The 12515-nt window shown below is 33.0% G+C and overlaps 2 protein-coding genes across 2 annotated transcripts; both read left to right on the forward strand.

Annotated features, from left to right (window-relative positions):
• The first annotated feature begins 1087 nt into the window (after window positions 1–1087).
• Window positions 1088–3403, forward strand: LOC115706225 (cytochrome P450 78A3). Its single transcript, XM_030633803.2, has 2 exons — window positions 1088–2263; window positions 2508–3403. Exons 1-2 carry the CDS (start codon window positions 1136–1138, stop codon window positions 3123–3125), a joined length of 1746 nt encoding a protein of 581 aa, XP_030489663.2. The 5' UTR covers window positions 1088–1135; the 3' UTR covers window positions 3126–3403.
• Window positions 3404–3723: 320 nt separating this feature from the next.
• LOC115720510 (pentatricopeptide repeat-containing protein At5g64320, mitochondrial-like) lies at window positions 3724–4541 on the forward strand (the record flags this gene model as incomplete). Its single annotated transcript, XM_061106346.1, has 1 exon — window positions 3724–4541. A coding segment is annotated over one exon (801 nt), but the record flags the coding sequence as incomplete, so codon positions are not given.
• Window positions 4542–12515: the final 7974 nt, after the last annotated feature.

A 12515-nucleotide genomic window follows, 5' to 3' on the forward strand; every position in this document is an offset into this window, starting at 1 on the left:
ACTTCAATCTTCTCCACTAGATTAGCCAGACACACACAATATTATTTGGACATAAACACAGGACACAATATTATAACTCAAACTCATAAACACATAGTCGAAACTTGAATGAATAATGCCACTCTTTTAAGTTTTAAGACTGTATATGACTAGGCAATTTTGGTTATTGTATTATTATTGCTGCTACATAGTTGATCATTTTTAGATTTTTGATGTGAAATTTTGTATTGTGAGCTTTTCACAGTTTCTAATAGACTTCAATGAGTAATAGATTTATAATTATACTTGGAATAAATTTTGATAATGTTGTTTGGTAGATTCCTATTTTGTTATTAGGTAACATAATATTATTATTCGTTAGGTCTGTCACAATTATTAGAATGAATCAATTTAAAATCCTTTCACTATATTGAAAGGTGAGATTGATTTTAATATGAGCTTAATTATATATTTTATTTTGTATATCTATTGTTTTATTTGAAAACAGGTGAATAAATAACTACACTATATACAACAATTAAGGACATCACTCCAACTACAGAAAGTTGGAAGAATAAAATGAGAGTGTTAGAAAAATTTGAAAAGCGGACAAATAAGAGTACACCACTCAAATATCAAATATTTAATGTTAGCAGACAAAAAAGTATACAATCAGTTAATTTACTGTTGAAATTGTCAATACTCTACTAATAAATGCTATATTTTCAGAATTTTTCCTGTACACCCGTTGCAACAAATTATTATTTCATAAATATATATTTTTTTTCTTAAAAATAAACACAGGGTAATGATGTTGAACCTAATAACTAATAATATATATATTTTTTATTTTTAATTGTATCACTTTTTAATAACGTAAAAAAAAACTAACATAAAATTTAGTATACGTAACTTTTTGCTAGTATATATATATATATATATATAAATAAGAAATAAGTTTTCCATATTTTGTAAGGAAAATAAATATGTTCATGATTTGTTTCCTCACGTTCTTTTCAAGGAAAACCAATTATAGAGAAACTTTACGAAGAAGTTGAAAAGAACATGAGATAAATTGATAAACTATATACATCTTTTTATTTAAAATAAAACAAACGTGTGGGGATCCATTCTAAAATAGAAGCCACGTCAGTTTATGTTCATTTTTATTACTCTCAAATATCTATCCCATTCCCCTGCTATAAATACCATCGTAATTATAACACTCACTCACTCTGAAACTCATACCACTTCCTACCTCTTTTCATCTTCTTCAATATCTTATCTCTTTTCTGCCATGAAATCAGACATTGAAAACCTCTGGCTCTTCGCCCTGGCCTCCAAAACATGCAGAGCCTTCTCCCAAGAAACCTTTGCATGGTTGCTTCTCATCGTGGGCCTCACCTGGCTCGCTAGGTCCTTAGTTTATTGGGCACATCCGGGAGGCCCAGCCTGGGGCAAGCAAAAATGGATGAAAAACCCATTAAAACAGCTTAAGACTGCAGCTGCAATTCCAGGCCCAAGAGGCCTTCCCCTCTTCGGCAGCATGGGCCTTATGGCTTCTCTGGCTCACCGCCGCTTAGCCGCCATGGCTACAGCATGCAACGCCAAACGTCTCATGGCCTTTTCTCTTGGGGACACTCCTCTTATGGTGACGTGTCACCCTGACGTGGCCAAGGAAATACTCAACAGCCCTGTTTTCGCTGACCGTCCGATCAAGGAATCCGCCTACGGCTTGATGTTCAACCGTGCGATTGGGTTCGCTCCCTACGGAGTTTACTGGCGAACTCTTAGGAGAATCGCTGCCACCCATCTTTTCTGCCCCAAACAGATTAAGTCCTCCGAGTTTCAGAGGCGAGTAATTGCCGATCAAATGGTGGGGGTAATGTCGAAAGAGGACGCTGGAGAACAGGGCTTGCGAGTACGTGAAGTGTTGAAGCGAGCCTCCCTTAACAACATGATGTGTTCCGTTTTTGGAAGAGTTTACGATCTTGACTCGGCCAACAATGAGTTGCAGGAACTGCGTGAACTCGTCGACGAAGGATACGATCTATTGGGTTTGTTGAATTGGTCCGATCATCTTCCTTGGTTGGCTGAATTTGATGCCCAGAGAATCAGATTCAGATGCTCCAAACTCGTCCCCAAAGTGAACCGTTTCGTCAGCCAAATCGTGTCGGAGCACCGCTCCCGAACCTACCCAATAACCCGAGATTTTGTGGACGTTTTACTTTCCTTGCAAGGACCCGATAAGTTATCCGACTCTGATATGATCGCTGTTCTCTGGGTGAGTACTAATTACAGTTAATTTGTTATTTAATATATATATATCATTGCGATGCAAGTACGTACTATCAGTACAATACAAATCACTTGGCTAAAATAAATTAGTTAGAGATGTTTGATTAAACTAATTATACATTCATTACAATTAAAAAAGTTGCACTTGTTTGTTTTTGTATAGTTCCGTACGTGCGTGGTTTGTTTGTGCTGATAGTATAATATGTTTTTTTTTGGGTTAATTTTGGCAGGAAATGATATTTAGAGGGACTGATACTGTTGCCGTACTGATAGAGTGGATCCTAGCGAGAATGGTGATTCATCATGATATTCAATCAACGGTCCACGATGAGCTAGACAAGGTAGTGGGCAGATCAAGATCCGTTGCCGAATCCGACATGTCCAAATTAGTGTATCTTACGGCTGTGGTGAAGGAAGTTCTAAGGCTACACCCTCCGGGCCCACTCCTCTCGTGGGCCCGCCTGGCCATAACCGATACCACTATTGATGGGTATCACGTGCCAAAGGGGACTACCGCCATGGTCAACATGTGGGCCATATCCAGGGACCAGGAGTTTTGGGCTGACCCGCTTGAGTTTAAGCCGCAGAGATTTGTGACAGGGGAAGACGAGGCAGAGTTCTCTGTATTCGGGTCAGATCTCAGGCTCGCCCCATTCGGGTCGGGTAGAAGGACCTGCCCCGGTAAGGCCTTGGGTTTGACCACAGTTTGCTTTTGGGTGGCATCACTGTTGCACGAATTTGAATGGCTCCCAAATGGTCAAAGTGGTGTTGATCTATCTGAGATCCTAAAATTGTCTTGTGAGATGGCTAATCCACTCACCGTTAAGGTGCGCCCCAGGCGAGCTTAGGATGGTTAGTGAACCTTTTAATCGTCCTATTAAGCTAGAAGAAGGTGCTTTGAGAAAAATAATAAAGTAATATTATGTATAATTAATTAATGTGAAAGAATTATAAATTTCTATTTAGGTATATGTTTTGTGTGAGGGGACTTGGGCTATCACTATCATGGATCTCTCCACTTGTATTTTGATAGCTATAAGCCTATAGTATATAAATGAAGATGTTATATAAAGTACTTAATGTAAATATAGTGGTGAGGTGATCAATAATACAAGTTTCTAATCTATTGTGCTCTGTTCTTCCAACTTATGAAGTAGTGACTCGTATCATGCATATAAATTTATAAATGTGTTATTTGCGGCATAACCCCCTTAAGTGGTCAGGTATTTGCAACTAACCTCCAATTTTAAAATTTTGGTAGTAAAACCTCCTAAACCCAACTTCTGTTAGCAGTTAGCCCTTTCCGTCCATTTTTGGGTGTTAAGTGATAGGTTCGAATGTCTACGTGTACACAATGTACACGTGGTACAATTTAATTAGTCCACGTAATAAATACTTAAAATTAAAATATAAAAATTAATTATTTTAAAAATAAAAATAAAAAATTTTAAAATTAATTTTTTTTTCTTTTTCTTTTTCTATTTTTATTCTTTTCTTTCTCTTTTCTTTCTTCACGCCTCACGCCTCCTTCTTCTTCTCTCTCTAACCCCAGCCGACTCCCCATCATCATCATCTTCTTCTTCAAAACCAGTCACTGAGATCAACCTCCTCCTCCCTCGTCTCTGCCTCTCGAACCAACTCAACACTGCGACCCACCTCGCCATCACCGCCCTCCTTACAAATCCACCTCTCGATGCCATCTCTCTTTCTGCCCTCCTCGACTCCCTTGCCTCCCAGTCGGACATCACCATGCCCATGTCCCTCCTCACCCGCCTTAGACGCAGCCCAATGTTCCAACACCATGTGGCGCCCATCAACAACACGCTCGTCGCTGCCTACTTCAGAAAGGGCCAGCTCAAAGAGGCCATCAAGGTTTTTAATTGGATGTTGAGGTCGGGTTCCCCATTCAAGCTTGTGGAAAAGTTTTGTGGGATTTTGGTTGATGAGTTTTGCAGGAGTGGGATGGTTCTTAAGGCTTTGAAGGTCTTGAGAGCCATGGTGGCTGCTGATATTTGTCCGCATGGCGAGTTGAGGAAGGTTGTCTATAGAGGTTTGCTGAGGGAAGCGAGGATTAGGGAAAGATGGGGTTTGATGGGGCTGATTTTGGGGGCTAGGGTTTCAAAGATGAAGAAGATGATGATGGGGAGTTGGCTGGGGTTAGAGAGAGAAGAAAAAAGCGTGAATAAAGAAAAGAGAAAGAAAAGAAAAAGAAAAAAAAAATTAATTTTTAAAATTTTTTATTTTTAAATAAAAATATTTTTTTTATTTATATTTTTAAAATAATTAATTTTTATATTTTAATTTTAAGTATTTATTACGTAGACTAATTAAATTGTGCCACGTATACATTGTGTACACGTAGACATTCCAACCTGTCACTTAACACCAAAAAATGGACGGAAAGGGCTAACTGCTAACAGAAGCTGGGTTTAGAAGGTTTTACCACCAAAATTTTAGAATTGGGGGTTATTTGTAAATACCTCACCACTTAAAGAGGTTATGTCGCAAATAACCCTTTATAAATCTATATTATTGTCACTTTGCAGTTCATCATATTGGACAAATAATTAGCAATTTTCTTAGCAAATCATTTGACAAAAACACAAGAAATAATATTAAAAGTAAACATTAAAGTACGACAATCAAAAGTAATTAAATCAAAATGAGATAATAAAGAAGCCGAACTATACATAGCATTAATGATGCTTTTACAATCCGACTCAATAATAACTTGATCTAGGCCCCGTTTTTTGATCCTGCTCAAAGCTTCCTTCAACCCAATTACCTCCGCTAAAAGAGGAGAAACGCGGCCAAACAATTGTTTTGTTTGTATCAATTTGTTCCATAATGATCACGGGCCAACCCTCTAATCTCGAAATACAAAACCCCAAAAGTGACAAAAGCATCTATTATTAACTTTAATCATATCAATACTAGGAACCGACCAATGCTCTACATGAACAGAAGGACTAGAATTCATTGTGTTTGCAGAATTTTCGTGAGCAATCTTCCATTGATTAAAGTAAGACAACGCATGAGCCACCACACTATTTGCAACAATATTTTAACTTTGCCAAACAAGCTCATTGCTTGCTTTCTAAAGAGACCAACAAATTATCGCAACATGACAAATTAAAGTCTTCAAAAATTCTATAACTAGTTGATAAAATTATCCTGAAAAATTTGTAGCTGAAAGATTGCCTAACACCTATAAATACTTAGCATCTTTATGAGATGTAATATTACTATTAATTCAATTCAATATTAAATTTTACTTATTTATTTTAATAAATATTATAAAAAATTACTAATTGCCCATCCAACAACATAACCAATTGTAAATCAATATTTTAGCATTAGTCCTAAACTTTATCGTAAAAATCCTCATACCAAATGTTGAGTACAATTTGAACCATCCAGTAAACAATACATAGGAGACTACAGATGTGTTGACTGACGAGCAATTATTATTTATTAAAGTCATTATGAGGCAAGAAAATGCGGATGAATTTGATAAGACCTTAGTGCTCAGTTGGAGCTCATCCAGATAAAAAATGCAATCTTATTACATAATCTTTTACAAGAATATTACATTAATTACTATTTAATTCATTAACAAAACTTAGAAATGAAATTCAAGTAGACACAAATTAAAAAGGAAAATAATACAACTTTATTTAAGCTTAAAAAAAGACTATAACCTTAGACTCATCATTTACACAGAATCCTAATTGATTCTTATAATATTAATTTATATAATTTGTTGAGATCACTCCATTATAATTAGATACTAGTATTATCTAACATTTTTTTATAAGTGACGTCTCTCGATTAATTAAACACACTAATATTTTTAGTAATTCTCATCACTATATTGTATAATTAAAAGATAGAGAAAAGGAAATTATACAAGAATTATGTTGTACTTTCGTCATCTTATAAAGATAGATAATATTTGAGCCAGTCAAACTTTTTATTTTTGTTTATTTCCTTGAAAGGTCATGGGCTTATGTAAGATTAAAAGTTGTATATAAACAGAATATTCTTTCTATGACAAATTAAAATGTTGTAAATGATTTGACACGTACTCCACTTTTAAATTTTATACAATAAAATAAACAAAACGTACACACATTTAATTAAATCTTTTAGTTCAAATATAAACAAGTTTGTATGATAATATATGTGACCAAATATACTATTTGCAGGATTCAAATATATATTTATTTATTTATAAAAAATATATCATAATTTAATTACTAAGGCACTCCCAATGAGCTAAAACAGCTCATTGATTCTTTAAATTATAGAGAAAATTTAATAAAATTGAGCTTCCAAGTGAGCTAGCTTTACTTATTTTACATATATATTTTTTACATTAATGAATAATACTTATTAAATATAAAAATAACTATTCATTGAGCTAAATTATTTTATTATTATTATTTAATTTTTTTATAAATATGTGCATGTGCAATATTATTATATTTTATAAATTAATAAAATATTAAGAATATAATATTTAATAATGTAGAAAAAAATAATGTATGATATAATATAAAAAAATTGAAATAAAATAGATAAAATGAAATTTTAATAAGATATTTTGAATGATAAATTAGAAAAGCTGTTGGGAATACTCTGAAAATGTAAGAGTACTAGGCATGCATCCGATCCAATCTAATTAGTAATTAGATTCAAAAAATTATTATCCGATCCAATCTACCTCAAAAATCCAATCTAATTACTAATTGGATTAGATTAATTTTTTAATTGGATATATTCAATTACATACCTAATTTTTAATATTAACTTAAAAATATGAAGAAAAAAAATACTTAAAAACTAAATAACACTTTTTATATATATAAGTTTAATAACCCATAAAAATATCATCAATATAAGTTTAATACAACTAAAAATTTAAAATTTTTTGAAATAACTAAAACGATAATACTTCCAATTAATAAAATATAACAAAATACATGAAAACAAATGTACAAAACAACCCACTCTTACAAATTTAACACCAAAAAATAAATAACCACTAAATATATATATATGATATTTTTGGTAAATTATCTCATATATTATTTGTTTATATAGATTTAGGTTAACTCTGTAGTTGCTATAGGGGTTTTTATGTGAAATTCTTTAAAAAAAAAAAAAAAACCTTGTTTTGAAGTATTAAAATGAAAAAAATCTCTATTTTTTAATATTTTTAATATATATAAATAAATATAAATAATTTTTTTTGATGAATCGTGAATTTTATTGCACAACCAACATATTTTGTTTACAAGCTATGGCTTTATACATATATCGTTTTGTAACAATCTCCTTATAACTCTCTAAACCAATCCATGTCATTTTGATCTATGCAATTAGGCATATTACACATGTAATCCTATTTTTCACTAGCCATTTAGTTTCTTGAACCAGCACCTTCGGATCAGTGCTCTCCTTGCACCAGAAAAACTTATTTCTTGCCTGTCAGACCTTATAAACCAGAGCAGCAATGCAAGCTATATAACAGCTCCTTTTAAACTTGCTCTGGTTTTCTCTATTGATCCACCTGAGTGTACCCTGCAGTGAGTTAGATTTGGCCCTCCAGCCCAACTAGTCTTTCAATTGCTGCAAACATGGCTGAGCAAATTAGCAATTAAAAAATAGATGTTGAACATTCTCTACTGCATTATTACACAGCAGACAGACAATATCATCAATGATATGAAACTGCAGAAATCTATCTCATGTTCTCATCTTGTTCTGCACTGCAATCCATAGCACAAAGCTGTGCTTTGGAATATTAAGCCTGCTCCAGACTTGTTTACTGACATGAAAATCTATATGTTCCTGATTAAGCAGCTTATATAAGGAAGCAATTTTAAAATCTAAAGCTGTAAACTGATCAGGTGGCATGATCAGCTTCACAACTTCCTTTGTGCTCACAATTCTTCTCTAATACCAGCTGGTGTGGGTAGGGGCCTTATACCCCCACCAATCTTCATGATTAATATACACACTATGCACCCACTTCACCCATATATTATCCTTCTTTATAGCAATTGCCCAAACATGTTTTGCTACAGCAGCTTGGTTCCACTTTGCAATTTCCTGAAAACCAATTCCTCCAGCTTTTTTTTTTACTTGCATAAACTCTCCCAAGAAACCAGGCCCATTCATGTTGTTTCTCCATGTCCATAGAAAGCTTCTGCATATACTCTCTATTTCCTTTATTATTTTCTTTGGAAGGATAAGGATTTGGCTCCAATAAACATGTATTGTCAATAGAACTGAGTTAATTAGTACATTTCTACCAGTAAAAGATAAATTCCTTGAGCTCCACACTTTAATTTTTGATGTCATCTTCTCATCTAGGAGTGAACATTCAGCTGATGATACACTTTTGGCACAAATAGGGACTCCAAGATATTTGAATGTGATACTGCTCCTTTGGAATCCAGAAGCAGCCATAATCCTTCTTATTTCATCTTCTCTCATCCCACTGCAGTAAATTGCAGTCTTTTATTTATTAGGGTAAAGATTTGAAGTCATTGAAAATAACTTAAGGCCTTTTAGCATCAAATAGATACCCCTGCAAAAAAGAAGAATATCGTCTGTAAAACTCAAGTGGTTAATCTTTAATCCCCCACACATTTTATGTAAATGAATTTCTTCTTTATCACCTATTTTCTTCAATATTCTGCTGAGATACTCCATTCCCAACACAAAGAGAAGAGGTGACATTGGGTCTCCCTGTCAAAGACCCCTCTTAGCTTCAAAAAAACCATGTAATGATCCATTGAAAATCAAAGAGAATTTAGGAGTGGTGATGCAGATCATAACGAGTTTGATGAAAGATGCTGGAAATTGAAAAGCATATAACATCTCTTCTTAAAAGCTCCATTCTATTGTATCATATGCCTTTTGTAGGTCAAGTTTAATCATACAATTAGCCTTAGCATTCTTCCTCCCATAGTGCCTTATCAAGTCTTGGCAAATTATGATAGTATGGGCAATGAATCTTCCTTAATTTTATGAAGCCCCCCTGATTTTGAGCTACAATGTTTGGGAGAATAAGTTTCAATCTACTACAAATTATTTTAGTTGCAACTTTGTAAAGGACATTGTAACTTAAGCAATGGGTCTATAGTCACTTACAACATTTGGACACTTACTCTTAGGTACAAGTGTGATAATTATCGAATTTAACTACTTGAGCAGCTGGCCCTATTTGGAGGAAAGAGGTGACAGCTTCAAACACATCATGCCTGATCAAGTCCCAACTATCTTGATAAAAAGAATTGCTATACCCATCTGGCCCAGGTGCCTTTGCTGGTGGAATGCTGAAAAATAGCTTCTTTTACTTCATCCATTGTGTAATGAGCAGTGAGTATCCGAACATGCTGATATGTGATACATGCCCCATTTCTAATTAGTTTGGAGTCTACAGCCCTTCTGTTCATCATCTTAGAACCCAGCAAATTCTGATAGAACTCTAGAAATGCCTTAGTTATGCCCTCAGGATCTTCTAATTTGTTACCAGTAGCATCTAAAATGGATAGAATTCTATTGTGACACCGTCTCTCTCGGATACTTGAATGAAACAGAGCCAAGTTTTCATCACCATCAATTACCAATTTATTCTAGACTTCTGTTGTAAGAAAGAACAATAATCTTTATGGATTTTAACATACCGTTCCCTTGCCTCCTGTTCTCTATTCTGCAAATCCATATCTAACGGGTTTTGGTGAAGAATCCCTTGTATAACTTCTAAATCCTGCTTAGCCTTCCTCTCTGCTGCCTGAATATCAAAGTAGTTAACTTTATTTAGTTCTCTAAAGAAAACTTTCAATGCCTTTAGCTTCAAGACAACTTAAAATATTTTTGTTCCTAACACCTTTTGCTCTCAGATTATCTTAACTTCATGATGATAACTTGGGTGCGAAGTCCACATGCGAAAGTATTTAAATGGTTTTTTCCCACAAGAAAAATCAGGATAGATATTTAATATTGCTGGGGTATGATCAAAGGCTCCCTCATTGAGAAAAATAGCTCCAGCCCTTGTAAATAGATCCATATCCAAGATTGATTAGCTAACACACGATTGATCTTGGAATATAAATATTTTTTTTTTGAAAACAGAATATAAATAACTTTAAATATATATAAATGTAATTAAATTAGATCGATTTTTAATTGGATTTTTAATTCAACTTTTAATATGTATGAAATCAAAAACATGCTCAAAAGTAAAATAGAACAGAGAAAATTTTGGAAGAAAAAAAAAATTTAATCTAAAATATTCTGTTAATTGCTATCGGCTTTGAATACTAGCTAGCCAATCTTCAATCGTCTTACAATTATGATTAAAAAAGTGTAGAGAGGGCAGTGTCATATATTGGTTTTATTATATCACTAGATATATAGTTTAAGGTAGTTCTATAGTAGTGAACACCCTATAAGGGTTAGTATATATGGTGGATACTCTATTGTTATTGGTTGAAAAAGTAGTACACATTACAAATGGTGGGGTGTCACAAACTTTATATTTAATTAAGAGTGTTTGGTAATACTATTTTAATTAATTGTTTTTATTAGAAAAGTAAAAATATTTTTCAAAAACATATGTTCTATAAAATTATTTTCACTTTTTAATTTTTTATTTGAGAAAACAAAATAAAACCACTTTCAAAAAAATTTTAAACAATTTTTTTCTTAATTAATATTTTAGACTCCTACCCCAACCTCGACCTTAGGATGCAAACCCTAACCTTGGCCAATACCCTGACCCCAACCCAGACCTCGATTGGAATCCAGCCCACCCAGACCCAGACCTGACTCCGAACCCCAGATTAGGGCCCGGACCCAGACCCTGAACTAATTAGACCTAGACTTGACCCCAAACTCGCACTTGAACCCTGACCTTAGACCCTAAACTGGGCCCCGACCTCAAACCCCGGACCACGAACCAAGGACCCCGAACCTAGACTGGGCTTATCGAACCTAGATCCGACTTTAATGAAATTAACAAATAAAAATAAAAACAAAATTTACAAAACAGACATTTATTTTTTATTTTTAAAATTGAAAATTAAAAGTAGTTATAGAACACATTTTTGTTTTTCAAAAGCATAAGTTAAAAAAAAAAACACTTCTATTTTTATGATTAAAAAAATTAAAAAATAAAAATATTTCCAAACTTTACCTTATCTTTTTTTTTTCAATAATTTGATTTAAAAACTTAAAATAGCTTATTCTATGATTTATTGCATCTAGGCTTAGACTTCCTCCAACAAAATTCCATGTTTTTAATATATACTTCTTGTACAAAATACTTAAATAAATAAAAAGTAATTATTGTAATTTTGAGAAAATGTGGAAGAAATTAACTCCATCTTTCTTCAAGAAACTCATAAACAAAGTATCCATTTGAATGGGGGTTTCTTCTTGTTGTTGTTTTATTACTGCTGTTGACAAGCCAAAGGCTAGGTAATATTATTTCATAACAAGTGTTAAACAAAATAACAACCCATTTTCTAGAAAGAAGAAAAAAATAATTTTTTTTTTTCAAAGAGACAAAGTAAATTCGAAAGTTTCTCACAGAATATTATTCTTAACTAAATCATGATATTTCCATAAATAGATTTTGTGTTACCTTAGAAAATATTATCACTGAGATTGAAGATGAAATTAGTTTCGAATTAAATTGTTTCAGTTAGTGCAGTTAATTCAATATGTAAGTGATTACTGCTTTTGATGTCTTCTTTTTTATTTTTATTTTTCCTTTATTTGGTTCTGTGTGAGTACTGCATGGTTCAATCTTCAATGGTTTAATTTAGTTAATTTAGAGGTTTGAAGATTGTTTATAAAAATTACTATTCATTAATTCATGTTTGGATTCGCTCATAGAGGTATTTTCTCTTGAGAGGGAGGGATCAAATGGTCTAGTCAGTTACAGGGATAGTTTTTCTGTTGCGTAGGATCATGATTAGAAAGACCAATTAAGAAATAAACACCAATAAAATATTTCTATTAGGGTGTCCACTTGTTCAACCTTTTTAAGAGATCTACTATAAATAATTCTTATAACTTATACGGTTAATTGCGTATATAAAATAGTATTAAACTCGTAACTAGTATTAGAAACAGAAGACCACATATGAACAACACTAAATAAAAAACTTTATTATAAAAGAATAATAATATAGCTAGCATTTTTCAAAAATAAAAAT

This window comes from Cannabis sativa, chromosome 1 (genome assembly GCF_029168945.1).
Source record: "Cannabis sativa cultivar Pink pepper isolate KNU-18-1 chromosome 1, ASM2916894v1, whole genome shotgun sequence".
Classification (NCBI taxonomy): domain Eukaryota; kingdom Viridiplantae; phylum Streptophyta; class Magnoliopsida; order Rosales; family Cannabaceae; genus Cannabis; species Cannabis sativa.

What these genes read in the sequence shown, in the direction of transcription:
- LOC115706225 (XM_030633803.2), top strand. Translation starts at nt 1,136, where the DNA reads ATGTTCATTTTTATTACTCTCAAATATCTATCCCATTCCCCTGCTATA. An exon ending in ATATGATCGCTGTTCTCTGG is followed by an intron (nt 2,264 to 2,507) that starts GTGAGTACTAAT and finishes TAATTTTGGCAG; the next exon opens with GAAATGATATTTAGAGGGAC.